Below are 20976 nucleotides of genomic sequence, written 5' to 3'. Positions count from 1 at the left end.
GCTGCCAACCAAAGGGATACAGGGACTGCTGGACCCTGCAGTCATGAGTTTCTTTCACACCTATTGTGGGGCAGGAAAAACAGACATGCTCCTCCACACCTACCTGTAAATCACTCCCTTGTATGCTGACTGTGTGAAGAATTATGCTGAATTACACAGGATTATCAGTTGGGTTTACAGTGTGGAGCAATTGCACATACTGGTAGCTAGGAATGTTAATACACAGGACCCTGTCTTTTGCAGACAGAAAGAACATGTACACACACTACACCTGTTTCAATTCAAAAAAATAGATGACAGTTATTCTTTGGTTCATTTCTCAAAGCAGTTTCTTAACTAATTACTGTCTGCATAAAACCTAGACAAAGCTAGGCAGTTAACTGCCAATTATCATTAAGTACTGCATTCTCCATGGTAATGTTTTAAGTAACCAGAGCCCATTTGTCAACCAATCAGCACTTGCCTCTCATGCAGTTTAAATGTTGTTTTCCCTTTACTTCGGGATTTGTGAATTGTCCCGAGGAATGAGAGACAAACCAAATTTGGTACATTGTTTTTCTACATTCTTTGACATAAAAAAAACAAATGTTTTCACCGAATTAAACTGAATGTCATTCGTTTATGTGTCTTAAGTAAATAATCCAATAATTGATATGAAACCTATGTAACGCTGATAGAATGCCTACTGAATTTATGTAGCTACAAGGAAATATCTTCCATAGGCAACGTTCTGAATAAAGGGATCTTTCTCGTGACCTCAGCTGACTTGGTATTAAGTGGTAAAAAAGTACACTCCAAATCGTAGGAACCATCTAACAAAAGTGGCTAACGTTAACAAACCCACAGAAATACCAAGTTTAAAGAAAATAAAAAATTTTACTCGTATTCTATAAACAACTGCTTCAAAGTTCATGTGGCCACCATACCTGCAGCAGTTTGCATTTCCACACAGCAACACCTCTCGCCCACCACAGCACACAGTACAGTATGATTGGTAGCCATCATCGTCATACATATATGATGTCTCCAGGTAGATATCCTGCAACATTACCAACAAACAATTAATTCACAAAAGACTACACACACACAAAATGGCAACGATTTTCATGGATTAATTGTAGGGTTTTAATTTGACGACTGTAATCATGTGTTCAAAAACATATTTACCTGCTGTAAAGCACATTTAATGTTTTTAATTAATGAATAAAGGGATCAATGATATGATCTGTGCTTCAGAGAATCTGCATTACAATTTCTGGTTTATGTGGTACCAGCATTAGTGCTGTGGAAAATGGGGATCGTTCTGTTGGGACATGTATATCTGAACCATGCTGGAACCAGTGCTCTGGCAAACCCTATTTCTAGGGAAATAGAATGAGCTTTAACCTGAAGAATGGGAGTGGAGGATCAAGTTTGGGCAGAGGTAGGAAATGCAGGGGTACAGTCAAAGCAGAAAAGGAAAATAATATGCGGAATAAAGGCCACAGCATGGCAAGAAGGGATAGACAGAATAAACATCAGTCTACACTAACAGTACAGATGTGCGATTACAAAGATAACACAAAGATAAAACTAAATGTGTTCAGAGTAAACAAACTGATAGTGAAATAACTCTACAGAGGCTGGTATCCCATCACCAAGTCACCCTTTATTTACAATGTGAAGAGTCCTTGACACTGATCCGATCCCCTAGAGGCAACTCTCAGAGTTGACACTCCTGTTTTTACCTGTCGACCAGGGCTGCCTGATTAGGGCTGTGAATCTGATCCAATCACAGAACTCAGTCCACGAGGTGCACCTGGCTGACCTTGCTACAATCATTACAATAGTGCACATTGAAATAAGTAAACAAGTGATGTGATAGCTATTATGGAAACATAGCTGCATGAGGAGGATTGGATATTGAGTATTGAAGGGTATAAGAAGATGTGATGCAAAGGAGGAGAGTAACACTGTTAATTAAAGATGGCATTGGTGAAATAGAGGTTATCTTGCTACAACAACTTTTCCGTGAAGTAAGAAAGGACAACTGCCCAAAGCTTGTAGGTCATTTTTTTTAATGCAAATAAAATTACAACATTGTGGCCCAACAGCAACTATTACTAGGGAACCCATCAGAGAAACCGCAGTAAGCTCCTTTAATAGGCCAGCACAGGAATGGGTGTGACAGAAGTGGCCCAAAAAGTTAAGCTCCAAATAATTCAAAAATATTAAATAAAAACTGAAAGAACTGAGGTTGCTGTGCATCAGGAACAAAAACAAAGTTGCTGGAAAAGCTCAGGAGGGCTGGCAGGATCTGTGAAGGAAAAAGCAGAGTTAACATTTCGGGTCCGGTGACCCTTCCTCAGAACTGATGGTGGCTGGGAAAACGTCAGTTTATTTACTCCCTACCCTATCCCCTTCCCTTTTTTCTACATATAAACTGACTAGCCCCTTGTTCCACATCATCCTGGCAACTGTCCTCATGAACTTAACTGTTTGGCAATGGCCTCTGAGCTGCATTAATTTGCACCCAGATATTAACAAAACACCTACTAATCGCAACACTTGCCTATCTGTCACTGACTGCAAATTGAGACCAAAAAATAAGTTATATCAATAAAATCAGAACATCGACGGAAACACATAGCAGGTTGATCAGGATCTATAGAGAAAACAGGCAACTTGACTCATTCCAAAAATAAACCTCCAACCTGAAGCATGAATGCATCAGTTTCTCTAGTAATGTTGACTAACTTGTTGTGCATTTAAAGCACACTGTGCTTTTGTTTCAGATTTCCAGCTTCTGAAGGATATTGGTTCATACTTGTAGTTTACAGGAGCTCAAACATGAACATAATTGATGTATAATCGATATATTTGCACTCAGCTAGTTAGTTATTCATAAAGATTCAACATTTTTATGAAGTAAGTTAATTATAAAATTCTGAGTTCCAAACTAACATTAGCTGCCTGCAGTCAGAGAATAGACTATTAAACTTCCTAAAATATTTGACAGTATTTGATTTGTCAGTATTTGGACAGACCTACTACAAAAAGCAATTCAGATGAGTAAATTAGATGTAAAATTATAAAAGCTAATAAAACAGTTGGCATTTTTGACAACTGAAAACAAATGGCTTAATTTCAATCTATTTGTGCCTTCTGACTGTACCATTGGGCTCGATGCAAAGTTCTTGAGACAGTTTCAATTGAGTACATTTCTAACAATTAATAAAAAGGAATAAGTCAATATTTATTCATTTCTCATCCTTTTTCCAAACTCTGATGTATTATTTCAAGTGTACCAATTTTTTTAAAAAGAAAAATTATAATTATTGAATACATATGAACAGCTAGGCCTACAATATATGTTGACTAAACATTTCCAGATTCAATTTCTGATCTGCCATTTCAACCAAAGAGGTGGGGAAGGAGCTAAAGTTGGCCACAATATCTCCGTGTTATAGAGGAGGAACTGATGACTGTATACTGTCCTGTCCTGATTGCTGTGTTGCAAGCCCTGCTGAAATTACATATATTAACATTAGGTTAAGCTTACGTTCTACCTCCTACAGCTTCCCAAACGGATGACAGGCTTGCACACTCACGGTCTAGGCTCATATTCATGAATAGCTACTCAAATTAACTTTTAGTGAGTGCCTAGGGCCACAGAACAAAGCCCAGAAAAGTACTCAGCAGAAAGGTAATGGCATGAAAACTGGCGAGAAAAGGAGGAAGAACAAAATCCTTCCATCAGAAAGCCTTTCTGGCAACCTCATACAATTACTAAATATCTCAGATGATTTAACCATAAGCCTCCAATATTGAAGTATTGTGCTTTTGTGCCTGCTACAGCATTGCAGTGGATATGTTTGCTTTACGTACATCACATGTCCTGTTTTACAACACAAAAGTCCTAGAAAATTGTGGTATGGTAATTGCTCCATTTTATTTTACAGAAATACCATCCCATTAAAATCAATTGGAAGAAAAAGTTTGCTAAATTTTCGTTAGTGATCATTACTGTCACTTAGATCACTGCAGTTATGCTGTTGAGTTTGAATAACAAGAATGTTATGTCCAAGAATAATGTACAGACAATTTAAGAACATTTGAGATTATTCTAAACATAAATTTCTCCAAGTGATAATGTTCAAAGTAAATATGTAATTAGCATTAGCAAACATAAGTTATTAGTTATAGTAGATTTCTGAATGCAATCTTGGACATCAAAGATTCTTTGGCTATTACCAGTCTAAACAGAGAAAAAAATGTTGATCTTGAAACAGTGCATACTAATGGTGTTGATGTGATAATAATAGCACTGGTGAATGGAATCTACTGGGTATAATTGATGTCAATGTGCACAGATTACAACATCAGACAAAACACTGACTTGTAAACATCTCAAGTTATCTACATTGGATAATTTCTTTAACATGAAACTGCTTTCAGCAAATCTTTGGTAAAAGTATAATTTGAGCAAAGCACAATATTAACTAGATGTCCAGATAACACTCAATTGGTGAATTGGGATGAAGAATTTTTCTTCAGCATCTAAGTTCTAATCCATCACAGTGGATCACTATTCTTTTTTGAAAACATTAATTTTACACAATTGATTTGAAATCACATGCTTTCAACAAGAAATGGCCAGGTCCACACCGCAGGATTGCTTCTGAATAACGAATACCAGAATTAACCTCATTGCATCTGTAAAATAATAATGGTCTCAGTGTGTGTTAGTGACTGATTTCAACCCAGACAGCAGGTACAGCTGGGCAACACCATACTTAATCTAAGCATCCTCGGGGAAAAGCTGGTGACATTGGAAGGGAAGGGGGAATCACAATCAAAGGCCCTATCGAAAATGTGCATGTTCTGAATATTCAATGCAAAAGAAAGAATTAAGCTTAACTACTATAACACAGAACAATATGAAATTTGATCCCTTGACATTCCCATCTTCTACTGCTTTCATGAGAGATGCTGGGAGAACAGACAAAGAGAAAAGGAATATATTTTTTCTTCTTAGAAAGCTTACTTGATTTATGCCATGTGGTTGACACAATCTTGACAATCATCATTTATGAAGCTTTATGTACTAAAGTAGCTATTCATGTATTTGAAGAGATTATACATACTCACCTTGCAAATAGGACACAGACCGCCTTCAAACAGTGGATGGAAAGTGCTGACTCTTATGCTTCCACAGGCAAGACAAAATTCTGATATTAAAAAAAAGTCATGTATTAGAATAATGCATCAACCATTCTATTATTATTACTTATATCTAAAGGTTAACAAGGATCCTTCAATATAAAAATAAGCAGCTGGCACTGTTTCCAAGGTAACTTTATCATCCTGCTGATATCAATATTCTGTCAAAAGTTAGGAAGTTGTTTTAAATTTTTCTGCTTTTTGAGAAACTGATGGGATTAGCATCATTACTCATTTCAGTCTCACCTAATTTGACTTTCCACTGAACGTTAAAATCATACATTGGTTTAACCCTCAATTTTACGTCGACACAAGTCACTCTGCAAAAACACACTAGTCACTAGGCATTAGTGAACAAGTTTATCACAACCATATCAAATGATTAACATTCCATTGACAGCTATATGTCAGTCAGATAAACAGGATGCAGAGTTTCATTACTTGAAATTTGCTGATATCACCAAGAGACAACAACAATGTAAATCCAGTGAACTGTCAAATTGGTTTTGAAAGTATTAAAATCTGATTTCCAATCAAGTATGAAACAAACCATGTGAATGAATGTATTTTTCTTTTGTGAAACTAGAAATTTGAATGGAACAAAAACAGAGGTTGCTGGAAAAGCTCAGCTGGTCTGGCAGCATTTGTGAAGAAAAAAAATCAGAGTTAATGTTTCAGGTCTGATGACCCTTCCTCAGAACTGAGTTCGGAGCTCAGCAGTCTGGCTCAGAACTCAGTTCCAAGGAAGGGTCATCAGACCCGAAACATTAACTCTGGTTTTTTTCTTCACAAATGCTTCCAGGCCAGCTTAACTTTTCCAGCAAATTCTGTTTTTGTTTCTGACTTACAGCATTTGCTCTTCTTTCAGTTTTTATCTAAAAATTTAAATGCCAGTTTTAGACTAGCACCTGCACAGCATGAACGATCCTAAAAAAATTAGGGTGATACAATCAAGCCATAATTAAAACTGAATGGTAGAAATAATATTTTCTTGTTTCATAATGAATACAAGACTTTCTGCTTTGAAAACTTCCTAGAGTAGGATTTGTTGACCTGCGACAATCTCATTATTTTCCACGAGAGAGCTCATCGGGTAAGAGTGTCACATCAATTTGTTAGGAATCTGACTAATACAACTGCTAAGCAACATTGGTACATTAACATTTTGGGAACCCACTCCTCATTCAAAGTAATATATTTAACTATAATATTTCTGCAAAAAATGTTTTTGTTGAAATTTGTTCTTTTTGTTGAAAACAAAAATGCATTCAGTAACTAAGTTTCTTTTCTGGAAAACTGGAAGGACTCAATGTGATCAGCCGCCGAAAAGCAACACACCACACATCACACTATTAAAACTAGTCACTTATTCTGACCATAAATTTCTTTTTGATTTTCCAGAAAGGACGAAGGCCTACCTTTCATTTTGACTATTGAGGAGAAGGTGTTTGATATGGATATATCAAAATTTTTTACAGAAACAGAAATTGCTGGAAAAGCTCAGCAAGTCTGGCAACATTTGTGAAGAGAAATCGGAGATAACGTTTCGGGTCTGGTGACCCTTCCTCAGAACGGGAGGAAGTTCTGAGGAAGGGTTACTGGACCCGAAACGTTAACTCTGATTTCTCTTCGCAGATGTTGCCAGACTTGCTGAGCTTTTCCAGCAATTTCTGTTTTTATTTCTGATTATACAGCATCCACAGCTTTTTCGGTTTTCATCACAGTTTTTATTTGCTTTCTACATCTATACCAGGCCATCCCTCAAGTACTTGAATGACTTTGCAAGTTATTATTCTTTACATTTAACAGAAAAACATCAAAAAGTTGTTGATTTTAAAAAAAACTTTCTGTGAAGGAAGATCAAACACTTAACACTGTGGCAGCCGGAGTATGCAAACGGTGATAAGAAAGTCTAATTTTTATTTTACACAAACCTAATTTAGTTTGTAGCTTGTAGTTAGCATTAAACTGAAATTTTAAGTTAAGCAGTAGCCAGCCCTAAAGCAGATTTATTTCAATGGTTTCAGTGCAAGAGCAGCTTAATTAAGAATAAGCTGAAAATCAATGCTCTGTGATAGTGTAAACTTCAAAACTTTAATAACTGTTCATAGATTGAAAGATTCAATAAAGACAAACTATTACACACAAAGGGATCAGCAATAACTCTGTTTGGAATAAACAATTAAGGGACGAGGACAAACTTATGTAGGAATCGAAAGCAACTAGCAATGACTAGGGGAAGTAGGAATCAAAGCTACATGAATAAGACTGTTTTGACATCTGCTTGATAACCCGCTGCTTTATACCATGGGGAGAACTGATTGCCCTATAGAAGAATTTGAGGAGTTAATCACAGGAAAACTATGTCTTCAGACAGTCAATGCCAAACATAACAAGGAACCGGGAAGCTATTTCTGAAATGAAGGCAAGCTGCAGACTTGCAATATTTTGGATGAAAAAATCCTCAAGATTATCAATGTGTCACCCCTAGACCTGAAGGACAGAAAAAATGTATAAGAGAGCAACTCTAGAACTCTCCCTTAGCAGAACTTCAAAGAACACACTGCACAAAGATTAAACCAGAAACTCAGCTAATGCTCTGGGAACTGACTCAGTTTGAATCCCACCACAGTAAGATGGTGGAATCCAAATTCAATTAAAAGAAATCTGGAATTAGGAATCCATTGATGTCCTTCAGAGAAGGAAATCTGCCATTCTCACTTGTTCTGGCCTACATTTGAGTCCTGGCCCATAGCAATGTGGTTGATCCTCAACTGCCCTCTGAAATGGCTTGGCAAGCCACTCAGTTGTATCAATTGGTTTGAAGTCTCAACATAGAAATGAAATTGGCAGACTATTTGGCATCAACCTAGGCACCAGAAAAGACAAAGGCATGAATAGCCCTGTTGACTATATAAAGTTCCGCTTACTAGCATCTGGGGGTTAGTGTCAAATTGGGAGAGCTGTCTCATTGGCTAATCAAGCAACAGCCTGACATAGTCATAGTCAGAGAATCATACCTCACAGCCAATGTCCCAGACGCCACCATCAGCATCCCTGACTATGACCTGTCCCACCGGCAGAACAAAAACAGCAGAGGTGACAGAAAAGTGGAATACAGAATGAAGTCTTATGACTTCCAGTTAAAATGGGCAAGAAAACTTCCTGCTGATTACCACATAGCTCCCTCTGCTGATGTATCAGCATTCCTCCATGTTCAGCAACACTTGGAGGAAGCATTGAGGATAGCAAGAGAACAATATCTACTCTGGGTGGGGGAATTTCAACACTGCTGATAAAGCTGGTCGGGTCCTAAAGGAGATAACTTTTCAACTGGGTCTGCGGCAGATGGTGAGGGAACCATCATAGTGAAAAACATACTTGATCTCATCCATACCAATTTGCCAGCCGCAGACGCATTTCTCCATGTCAGCATCGATAAGACTGACTGCTACACAATCCTTGTGGAGACCGCATCCTGTCTTCACATTGAGAATACCCCCCAATGTGTAAGGTGACACTATCACTGTGCTAAATGAGACAGACTTGAAACTGATCTAGCAACTCAAGACTGAGAATCCACGAGGCACTGTGGGCAATCAACAGCTGCATAATTGCACTCCAGCACAATGTGCAAACTCATGGCCCAGCGTATCCCCATTCAACCACTACCATCAAGCCAGGGGATCAACCCTACTTCAATGGAAAGTGCAGGAGGGCATGCAAGGAGCAGCATCAGGCATACCTAAAAATGAGGTGTCAACCTGTTGAAGTTACACAACAGGACTACTGGCATGCCAAACCACATAAGCAGCAAATGATAGACACAGCTAACTGAGCCCACCATCAACAGATCAAATCTGAGATCTGCAGTCCTGTTACATCCAGTCGTGAATGGTGATGGACAATTAAACAATTTCCTGGATGAGCAACTCCACATCCTCAATGATAGAAGAGCCCAATACATCAGTGCAAAAGATAACACTAAAGCAATCACAGCAAACTTCTGGTTGAAGTGCCAAGTTGATAATCCATTTTGGCCTGCTCCAGTGGTTCTCATTACAGATACCAGTCTTTAGCCAATTTGATTCACGCCACCATGGATACTGCAAAGGCTACAGGCTCTAACAACATTCTGGCATTAATACTGAAGACGTATGCTCCAGAAATTGCCACTCACCTAGTCATACTCTTCTAGTAAAATTATAACAGTGGCATCTATCCAACAATGTGGAAAATTGCCCAAGTATGTCCTGTACACAAAAATCCAATCCAGCCAATTATGGCCCCATCAGTCTAATCTCGATCATCAGTAAAGTGATGGAAGGTGTCATCAACAGTGCTATCAAGCAGCACCTGCTCTGCAATAACCTGCTCAGTGACGCCCAGTTTGAGTTCCGCCAGGGCCACTCAGCCCCTGACCACATTACAGCCTCAGTTCAAACATGGACAAAAGAGCTGAATTCCAGAAGTGAGCTGAGAGTGGCAGCCCTTGACATCAGGGCTGCATTCGACCAATTGCAGTATCAAGAAGCCCTAAGCAAAACTAGAATCAATGGATATCGGGGGCAAACTCTCCGGTGGTTGAGTCATACCTGACACATATGAAGATGGGTGTGTTTGTTGGACATCAGTCACCTCAGCTCCAGGACATCTCTGCAGAGCTCCTCAGGGTTTTTGTTTTTTTTTAACCTATTTTTCTAATCAACCTGTTCACAGAGTTATTACACACCTCTGGAGCAGGTGGGACCAGGGGTATAAACACTACCACTGTGCCACAAGAGGGCCACCTAGTTCCTCAAGGTAGTTCCTAGGCCCAATTACCTTCAGCTGCTTCATCAATGATCTTCCCTCCATCATAAAGATCAGAAGTGGGGATGCTCACTCATGATTTCACAATGTCCAGTGCCATTCACATTTCTTCAGATACTGAAGCAATCCATGTTCAAATGCAAGAAGATCTGGATGATACTTGACAAGCGGCAAGTAACATTTGAGCCACACAAAAGCCAGACAATGACCATCTCCAATAAGAGACAATCTAACCACTGCCCCTTTACATTCAATGATGTTACCATCACTGATTCTCCCACAATCAACAGCATAGATATTACCAATGATCAGAAATTCAATTGGACTCACCACATAAATACAGCGGCTGTAAGAGCAGGTCATAGGTTAGGAATATTGCAGCAATTAACTCAACTCTTGACTCCCCAAAGCCTGTTCACCATCTACAAGGCACAATTTAGGAGTGTGACAGAATACTCAATAGTTGCCAGGGTGAATGTAGTTCCAACAACATTTTGCATCATCCAGAGCAAAGCAGCCCACTTGATTGGAACTGCATCCACAAGCATCCACTCCTTCTACCACCAAGCTTAGTGGTAGCAGTGTGTACTTTCTACAAGATGCACTGCAGAAATTCACTAAAGATCCCTCGACAGCTGCTTTCACACACAACTACTTCCATCTAGAAGGACAACGGCAGCAGATACTTCGGAACACCACCGCCTGCAAAGTTCCCCTCTAAGCCACTCACCATCCTGACATGGAAATATATCACTGTTCCTTCAATGTAGCTGGACCAAAATCCTGGAATTCCCTTCCTAAGGGCATGTGGATCAATCTACAGTATCTGGACTGCAGTGGTTTAAGAATGCAGCTCACCACCACTTTCTCAAGGGCAACTAGGGAGAGGCTAGCCTGCAACGCCCACATCCCATGAGTGAATTCAAGGAAAAACCATCCAGGAGACCAGAGTTCAAGCCCCACCTGCTTCAGAGGTACCTGATAACATCTCTGAATGGGTTGATTTAATTTACCTAAAAATACATCTAACAAGCTCCGCATGACCTATGACTGAAAGTCTGCAGTTTTTGGGTAAAAAAAATCTAAATTTTTATTTTATACAAATCTAATTTAGCTTATAGTTGGCACTAAAATAGCCAAACTACAGTTTATACTTTGTAGTTGCTAGATTAAAGCAGGACTTCTTTCAATCTTTCCAGTGAAAGAGCAGCTTAATTAAGAGCTGGTGGACAGTGGCTCCACATCAAATGAGGCAAATAGTTCTCTTGTGTTAGAAGCATATAAAACTCATCAAATTAGAGTGACTAAGCACTTGAGTATGACTTACAATGGAATGCCAGAATGTGATTCAGGGAGGGATGACTTTTGCTTTAATTTTATCAGCCTCCAGGAATTTGTTTCTCATTCTGCTACAGGGCAAGAAGCTAGTTAATTTTAAGTGCATGCTAACTGATTCAAGTTTATTTTGTTCTTAAGGTTCAAAATAGTACAGGAACTGGTGGTAAGGTTAATAGATATATAAAAATATAACTAACTATAAAGTTGAATACATAATTAAGCAGTTCCTTAAATCACACTGAAGATGGTAATATGTCACAGGTGAAGTGTCACAGTTGCAGCTTATGGGAGTTCCTAGATACAAGTTTGGATGAGAATAAACACGTCCATGACAAGTGTTTGAAGTTCAAGCAGCTTTGGCTCAATCTTTTTGAGCTGGAGACTGAACAGCAGACACTGCGATGCACTAGAGGGGAGAATACTTAACTGGGTTCTTTGTACCCGGAGGCAGTCATATATCTTAGGGTTGGATCATCTAATTTGGTCAGTATTGAAGGACAGGAGAGTGCAACTGACGAGGGAACCCAAAATGCAGGAGCTTGAGTCTTTGCAACTGTCTATCAGGGTTGAGGTTATTTTAACATGTCTAGCTGAGAATGCAGTCTGCAGCAAACATAACCTAACTGACTATGACTCCATGCTACAGGAGAGGGAAATAAGAAGGCATGCAGTGGTAGTAGGGGACAATGCAGTGAAATGGATTGACATTCTCTGCAGCAAAGAACGGCTGTGTTGCTTGGCCAGTGCCAAGGTTCAGGCCATCTGCTTAGGACTGAACAGGAACCTGGAATGGGAGAAGGAGAGCCCGTTGCCAAGGTCCATATAGGTACCAATGGCCCAGGCAAGACAAAGAAGGAATTTCTTCACAGTTAGTATGAGGGCTGAGGTGTCAAATTAAGAAACAAATTATGGTCATAATTTATGTATTATTATGTAAAACATGTGTAGATTGGAATAGGGCAAATCAAATTAAGATGTGAAAAGTGGGCTGAAGACTGGTATGGAAGAGGTAGATTCAGCTTCATGGGGCACTGGCACCAGTACAGGGGACAGTAGGACCTCCACAGTCACACAGACCCCCCCCTTCACCATGCTTGGGCTGGTATTCTTACCAACCCTGAACTAGGGAAGTACACAGGACTTTAAATCAAATATAGAGGGCACAACCATTCCAATTTGAGAAGATGTGGTATTGTCAATGAATACAGTCAAGACCAAAGATAAAGAAATCAATACAAGAAATTATAAACAGACTGCAGCAGGAAGGGTTAGAAAATATGAATCTAAGAGTCAATCAACAGATAAATCTAGAGTTCACAAAGAAGATAAAATGATAAAAATGAAGGCTCCGTATTTGAATGCACATAGCATTCAAAATGAAGTGGATGAACTTACAGTACAAATAGAAATGAATAAGTACAATCTAGTAGCCACTACAAAGACATGGCTGCAGGATGAATCTTGAAGGACATTTAAGAATCACAGGACATCAGAAAAAAGGTGGAGTGGTAGTTCTGTTAGTAAATGATGATATTAGCACAATAGACAGGAATGACCCAAGTTCAAGAAACCAAGATGTAGAAACAGTTTGGTTAGAAATGAGACATGCTAAAGGCAAGGAGTCACTTATGGGATTGGTGTACAAGCTACCTAACGGTAGCCACACAATAGGGTACTGCACAAAAGGAAGAAATACGAAGAGCTTGTCAGAAAGGCACGACAATAATAATAGGAGACTTTAATTAACATATTGACTGGAAAAGGTGAAATTGGCAAAAATAACCTGAATGAGATGTTCAATGAATGATTTCAGGATAATTTCTTAGAACAGCACATACTGGTGTCAACCAGATAAGAGGCTATACTAGACCTGGTATCATGTAATAAGGCAGGGTAAATTGATGACCTCATACTGAAAGTGCCCCTAAACAGCAGTGACCATAATTTGATTGATTGTTATTTTCAGTTTCAGGGAGAGAGAAGTGAGTCTGAGTCTATTTCTAAAATTGAATCAAGGGCATGAAGGCGGAGCTGACTGAAGAGAATTGGCAAACTAGGTCAAAAGAAATGCAATGGCAGACATTTGGGCATCTATTTCAAAATACAGAAAACAGATGCATTTCAATAATAAAGAAAAGTTCTAATGGATGGACCCACCATATGTGGCTAACTAGAAATGTCAAAGATAGTATGAAACAAAGAAAACATATGTAGTTGTGCAAAGAGTGGTGGCAGGTCAGAAGATTGATCAGAATATAAAAAAAGGCAAAAACTGACAAAAAGAAGGGAAAATTAGAGTGTATGAGAAAGCCATCCAGAAATATAAAACAGATAGTAAGAATTTCTTTCAATAAAGTAGAAAAGCATTAACAAAGTGAGCCTTGGTCTTATAGACTGGAGAATCAATAATAGAAATTAAAACATGGCAGGTGGCTTTAACAGGTAATTTGTAACTGTCTTCATGATACAGGATATAAGAAATATACCAGAAGCAGTGATAAATCATGAAATGGAAGGGACAGGAGACGAACTCAGGAAAATCACAATCACCAGAGAAGTAGTACTGAATAAATTACTGGATCTGTAGCCTGACAAATGTCCAAGTGCTGATGGATATCATACTAAAAATTTAAAAGTAGTAACTAGTGAAGCAGTTGATGCATTTTAATTGTCCAAAGCTCTCTTGGTGCAGGTGACATACCATCAGATTGGAAGATCATGAATGTAGCTGCTTTAATCAAAAAGGAAGACAGAATGCAGAAAACTACAGAAGAGTTCGTGTAGCATCTATCACACGGAAAATGTTGCAAGTTTATTAAAGAGGTTGTAGCAGGACACTTCGAGAAATTTAAGATATCAGGCAGAATCAACATTTGACCAGTATATTGGAGCTCTTTTACAAGTTAAAATATGCTGCGGATAAAAAGGAACCAGTGGACATCCTGTACTTACATTTCTGGAAGGCTTTTGACAAGGTGCCACATCAAAAGTCATTGAGGAAAGTAAAATCACATGCTGTACAGGGTAGCATATTGGCATGGACAGAAGTTAACTGTTTAGCAGGAAGAAGACAGTAGATATGTATGGGTTTTTTTTTCAGTTTAGTATGGTGTCATGAGTGGCACGTCATTTGGGTTGGTGCTGAAACTTCAACTGTGTAAAACTTACATAACTGACTTAGATGAAGGGATGGAAGGTATGTTTGCCAAATTTGCTGACAACACAAAGATAAGCAGGAAAGTTAAGGTGAAAAGGACAGAAGGAGGTTACAAGAAGATATTGATAGTTTAAAATGTATGGGCAAAGATGTAGCAAATGAGCTGTAATGTGGAAAAATGTGAAATTATCCATTTGGCAAGAAAAATAGAAAAGCATATATTCTAAATGGTTGGAGATTGCAGAGCTCTGAGACGCAGATGGATCTGGATGTCCTTGTGCATGAATTGTGAAAGTTTGGTATTCAGGAGCAGCAAGTAATAGGAAACCTCATAAAATTAATCTTTTATCAAGAGGATGAAAGTCTGGTGAAACTCTGATTCTGTAAACAGTAGGTCTGGGAGCAAATGTGCCCCTGAGACAGATCATGAACCATTGAAAGAAACACAGCAATACTATAAGAATCAAACCACCACAAATGACAGTTTGTCTGTGTAGTGATTGGAACCAGGTTGACCTTGTTGACTATGAGGTCATTGACTGGCCCAGGTTAACAATCCCAATCAGGAAAGCCCTGGCTGACCAATATAACTAGGAGATAAGCGTTGCTTGTTCCAAGCTTTCCTTATTACTGGTTCACTGACCACGTGGGTGTTTTCCCTGGTGGTGGAAATGTCAAATAAAATCATTTGCACTTTATGTTTTTACTGACTAAAAGAAAATAAAACAATAGCCAGGAAATTAGAATCTCCTCAGTGCAGGCGACTGACTCTGAGCTAGCTAGCCACAGCCAGTATACTGTGGACTAGTAAAATGAAAGGTGACTTGGTGAAGGAACCCAGCCTGTGTGCCATTATTTTAGTGTGTAGGTCCCAGACTGAGCTTTCATGTGTGTACCGACAGCTGGGCGTGTAGACCGACAGCTTCTGTGTGACATTATGTGAACTGAGCTTCAAACCTCAGGCTTCGCTTGAATGCACTACAATGCATTTTTACTTTTGGAGAAAACGAACTGAAACAAGTTTTCTTTTGGAAACAGTGCAATAAGTGGGACTGTCAAATGCGCAAGGTTTGATTTTCTCCATACAACGAATTGTAAACTATTTATTCAATGTTTTCTTTGATCTTATTTTGTAAATGTGAATTAATAAAAAGAATAACCAGGAGATTAGAATCTCCTCAGCGCATGCAACTCACTCTGAGCTGGCTGGTCACAGTCAGTCTACTGTGCACAAGTAAATAAAAGGTGATTTATTGATGGGAAACTGGCCTCTGTGTAGTTATTTCAGTCCGAGAATGGGCAGATCAGTTCTGATGATCAATAATGAGGCTACTGGTCTCAAAGGAATACTGCCAAAAGTGGGTGCAGAAGTCAAATATTTACTAGAAGGGGCTAGTCAATGGGTAAACACAACTATTTTAAGTACAGCACGGAAGGCCCTGGAAAATATAAAAGCAAGATGAATATACAGGATGGGGCAGGAGATTGGTCCATGGATTAGGAACACCAAGTACAAAGATGGACAGCAAGAAATGCAGTGTAAGCTTAAACAGATGCATGTGTGATGGGTAGAATGCATCTTTCTGCATCATAACATTTCTGTGATTCTGTACATAGTGGATCTGGGAGCGAATGCGTCCCTTGAGACAGATCATGAATCATTGACAGAAATGCTACTAATAGGAGTTGGAAATCAGAAATAGAAGGCAAAAATCAACAAAATACAGTTTAAAAAGGATAAGCAAACTAGAAGTGAAACAGAAATACAATTAGGAGAAATGTGGGGTTGGAGGGCCGGGAGAGATTGTGTTGGAAACGTTGGGGTGTCCCTTAGAGCAAACAGGAGGTCAAGAGGTACACCCCCAGCCTGGCCCGGCCACAAGGGGGAAAGGAATTCAGCAGTAGTGGGATGAAACCTTTAAGTATTCATTAATTGGCCTTTTAAGATAAGTGGAACATTCCATGCCCAATTTTACACCCCACCCCCATCTGCCATCCCGGACATAAAATTCAGGCCATAGTTGCAGCGTTTCGTATACTGTCTGAGAGTCTCATAGCCTCTCATTCTCTTCTGTGGTACTTTTATAGCCTCTGCCAATTTGGCAATTTTTCTTCATGGCCTCTTTTAATTCAACTGCAATCCTAATGTAGCCTATTTTAGTTACTGTTGCACTCCCAAAATCTCCCTCAATCTCTGTGATAACCTCAGAGCCTGTTAAGTATGTCCAAAGTCTGCATTATTCTGTTTGTGACAGTCATGCAGCCTATGCTTTATCCTCGAGAATACTTCCATTGCCTCTTTTATTAATTCTGGGATATTTCCATTAGCTTGTTATTCCTTCTGTTACACTTCCACAGCCTCTCTCTCTCTCTCTATGATTTGGTGTTGTCTGCTATTTTGAGTGTGATATCTCTGTGAGATTTTAGTCCTTCTACAATGCTTCTTATCTTCTGTTATTCTTGCTGTGAACTGCTCAAGCCTCTGTTATTCTCTTGATTGAAAATAAACCAAGAAACTCAATGATGTTAGCTTAAAATCAGTTGATTTGGATATGCCCTGTGTGAGTGGTCATTCATGGTTCAACAAATACAAACAAAGTAACAATAGGAAAGCACTTCAAACTTTAGCTTTAAAAATACATATTAATCTGAAAAAACAAATGTGTGTACAGTTTATTATACATCTCTTGAGAAGTAACAACTGCACCTTCTCTTGTGAGACTAGAGCTAGTATTGTTCTAACTCTTGCTATCAAATATATTACGAATTATTCTCAGGCTATCAGTGCAAACGGACAATGACACAGCCTCTCATCAAACAATGAAATATGCATTCTAAAAAAGCTAATCAGTCAGCTCTGCTCTCATCCAATCCTAGCACTGCAAACTGAACTAGCATTCTAATCCAAATAGCATTCAGTACTTCAAACTCGATTACAGCAGTGCTCTCAAATGGTAGAACAAGGCCATGATTTATAACACCTGCATTAAGCAGCAGCCTGTACGAAGATAAGGGGGAATTCTCACACAAAGCCCTGCACATAAAGAATGTCTTAGTTGTCACGTCAGGGAAATTTTAATACAACACTGCTTGAGACAACATTCTGATTTATCACAAAATGAGAACACTCAGCAAAACAGAGACAAAAAAAAATGCACCTTTACCCTGTAAGCTTGATTTTGAATTTAATTTGATGTTTGTTTTCTGTCTATAGGAAATTCTCACTAAAGGATCATGCGGTAAAAAGGTAATGAAATTCAGCAGCTGACTACAGTATGTGAGGGACATGTAGGTTTTAAACCCCAATGGGAATTGCTTTCAGTCATCGGTCTTTTCCAAAGCCAATGAAAGAAATTTCAAGACATATTCAGATAGGAACACTTAATGTTGCAAAGATGACATCTACAGTGTGGAAACAGGCCATTCGGCCCACCGAGTCCACATCGACCCTCTGAAGAGCAATTCAACCAGACCCACCCCCACCCTATCCTATCCCTGTCACCCTGTATTTCCTACGGCTAACCCACCTAGTCACATTTCCCTAGATATCATAGGCAATTTAGCATGGCCAATCCAACTGGGCTACACATCTTTGAACTGTGGGAAGAAACAGGAGTACCTGGCGGTAACCCAGGCAGACACAAGAAGAATGTGCAAACCCCACACAGACAGTTGCCCGAAGGTAGAATCGAACTTGGGTCCCTGGCGCTGAGGCAGCAGTGCTAACCACTGAGCCACTGTACCAATTTAATCTGGGATAACGTCTGACTAAAATGCCTGCTAAATGTTTGCACTAGAATCATAGAATCCCTACAGTGCAGACAGAGGCCACTTAGTTCATCAAGTCTGCACCAACCCTCCAAAGAGCATACCACACCCCCACCTTATCCCTGTAACCCTGCATTTACCATGGCTAACCCACCTAGCCTATGCATCCCTTGACACTATGGGCAATTTAACATGGCCAAGCCACCTAAATCGCACATCTTTGGACTGTGGGAGGAAACCCACTCAGATATGGAGAGAATATGCAAACTCCACACAGTCACCCGAGGCTGGAATTGAACCTGGGTCCCCTGGCGTTGTTAGGCAGCAGCGATAACCACTGAACTGCCATGTACTGTGTATCAATCTTCAGAAAGCTCAGAGTCCAGATATTATTTCTTGTAATGAGTAAAGGCAACAGCCGTGATCAAGAAGACGGTCATTAATTACAATTTGAAATCGTGTTTAAATTCAACATTGTGATAAAACACAGAATCAATACAAGGCATCTTGCAATGCGATTGCATTACATTCTAAAGACTCCATAATACGGAGTTCATGATCTCAGTTATGTAATCTAGGAGATGCCAGGTGGCAGCAAAGTACTTCCCCACAGAGGGAAATGAGTGATTAATCATGAAGTCATTCTTGTGCATTTTGAAGATAAGTGTTGGAAACCTTATTCTAAGTAAAAACTATTCGGAGCCACAAAGGAATATTTATCACTTCTTAACAAAGTATTTGGCAAATTACCACATGTACGTAGACGAAACACTTGTCATTATTAAACACAACAAATTGGAAGAGACCCACCACCTCATCAACAGCGTGTTCGCAGGGATTATATTGACAAGGGAAGAAGAAAACAACAATCAACTTCCGTTTCTGGATGTTAAAATTGAGCGTATGGCCAAAGGGGAGTTCCAAACCTCAGTATACAGAAAAGCAATCCACACTGATCAAATCCTCAACTTCTACAGCAACCACCCCAATGTCCACAAACAAAGCTGCGTTAGGACACTATTTAAATGGGCCAGGGCACACTACAACACTCTGGAACTACACAAGAAAGAGGAAGAGCACCTACACAAAATGGATATCCCTGCAACTTCATCCACAGATGCCTACTAAACAAACAACAACAGGAGGACACAGTATGCCCTAACACACTGGCCACACTGCCCTACATCAAGAACATATTGGAACTGACAACAAGACTCCTAAGACCATTCGGAATCATGGTAACCCACAAGCCCACAGCCACTCTCCGACAAACACTCAAGGATTAAAGACCCAATTCCCACAACATGCAGAACCAACGTGGTTTACAAAATATGATGCAACAACTGCCACAAACATTACATCGGACAGGCAGGAAGGAAACTAGCCATCGGAATACATGAACATCAGCTAGCAGCAAAACGACAGAACAAACTTTCCTGAATATCTGTACACTCAGACAATGAAGGCTATCAGTTTAACTTGGACAAAGTAACCATAGTAGCCCAAGCCAAATATAGTCATGCATGGGAATTTCCAGAGGCATGCTTCTCCACCCGTAATGCAATCAACAAACTTATAGAATTGGACCCCATATATAAACCCATACAAGATCAAACCGGAAATGACACTCTTCACCATAACTAACCAGACAGTATAAATTCCAAGCGGAGTAGAATGACATCGCTTCATCAGCGGCTCCACTGATGATGTCACCTAGCATGGTGACGAAACATTTGAACGAAAACAAGTCAGCTCGGTGAGCAAGTCAACAACCTCACCCACAACCCGAGCTACAGATCTTTGCCAAAACTTTATATACCACATTTCCAGGTTGTATATATAATAAATAAAGTACATGTATTGAATTTATGCACCAACAGAGAAGTATAATTAATGCAGAACTAACTCCATTTATTGTGATTATTTTTTACATTTTCTGCTACAATTTTATCAACAAAGTAATCTCCACCAGATACTTTAACATAAAATGCATGGAAATAAGAAATTTCTTCATTGTCCAAAAACCGAAAATATCCTTTATTCGAAAAACAGATGCATCCCAGTAATATTTTCAGTTTTCAGAAACATCACCAGTGGGTGGCTTTGAAAAACTTTTTACATTGAAACCTCAATATACTGAGAGACTCAGAACTACAGCATGACCAGTTGTAAAGGCCACTTCCATTATAATTGTGTAGTTGGTAATTTATAACAGAAATGATGCAGAAATTGATGTAGGATTTGGTAATTCAGTTACGTGATTAATATGCCAGTAGCTCTGGTCAGTTCACGCCCTTTGCAGGGGAAAAAATTGTTGCTTGGCCTGAATGGACCTAAAAATGAAGTTTTTATCCAAACAACCCGAACAGACTCGTATACAACCGAATTTGGACCTTTGAAAATAAACTTCATTTTTAGGTCTTTTCAGGCCAAGCCAAGGTTTTCCCAAAGGGGCCAAACTCAGCATGTCAACAGATCTGTTCGGGTCCACTTTGAAAAGACCTTAGGTTTTAGGGTTTTTAACTTAAAGAACAATTATGGGGTTTTTTTTGTTAAATGACCATAAAGTGTTGCGTAATGATCTGTCTTTTATTCTCATAATAAAAACTCAGCTTTTACTTGTCTTGACTTAAACGTCTTAGGTTTTATTCATGTTAATGTGATCCAACTGGAAAGGTGGACAGCTGCAAAGAGATGTT

At 39.2% G+C, this 20976-nt stretch overlaps 1 protein-coding gene across 1 annotated transcript in view; it reads right to left on the bottom strand.

Annotated features, from left to right (window-relative positions):
• LOC109914174 (DNA (cytosine-5)-methyltransferase 3B-like) overlaps positions 1-20976 on the bottom strand; it is a 124650-nt gene that overhangs the window by 29868 nt on the left and 73806 nt on the right. The window contains exons 9-10 of the mRNA XM_048608560.1: positions 5131-5210; positions 927-1039 (exon numbers count right to left, since the gene is read on the bottom strand). Of these exons, the coding sequence (XP_048464517.1) occupies positions 927-1039; positions 5131-5210 (193 nt within the window). The remainder of the gene's footprint in view (positions 1-926; positions 1040-5130; positions 5211-20976) is intronic.

This window comes from Rhincodon typus, chromosome 19, assembly GCF_021869965.1.
Source record: "Rhincodon typus isolate 14 chromosome 19, sRhiTyp1.1, whole genome shotgun sequence".
Lineage (NCBI taxonomy): Eukaryota > Metazoa > Chordata > Chondrichthyes > Orectolobiformes > Rhincodontidae > Rhincodon > Rhincodon typus.
Note: the sequence above shows the minus strand (reverse complement) of the source record. Positions and strands in the feature narration are given on the sequence as shown.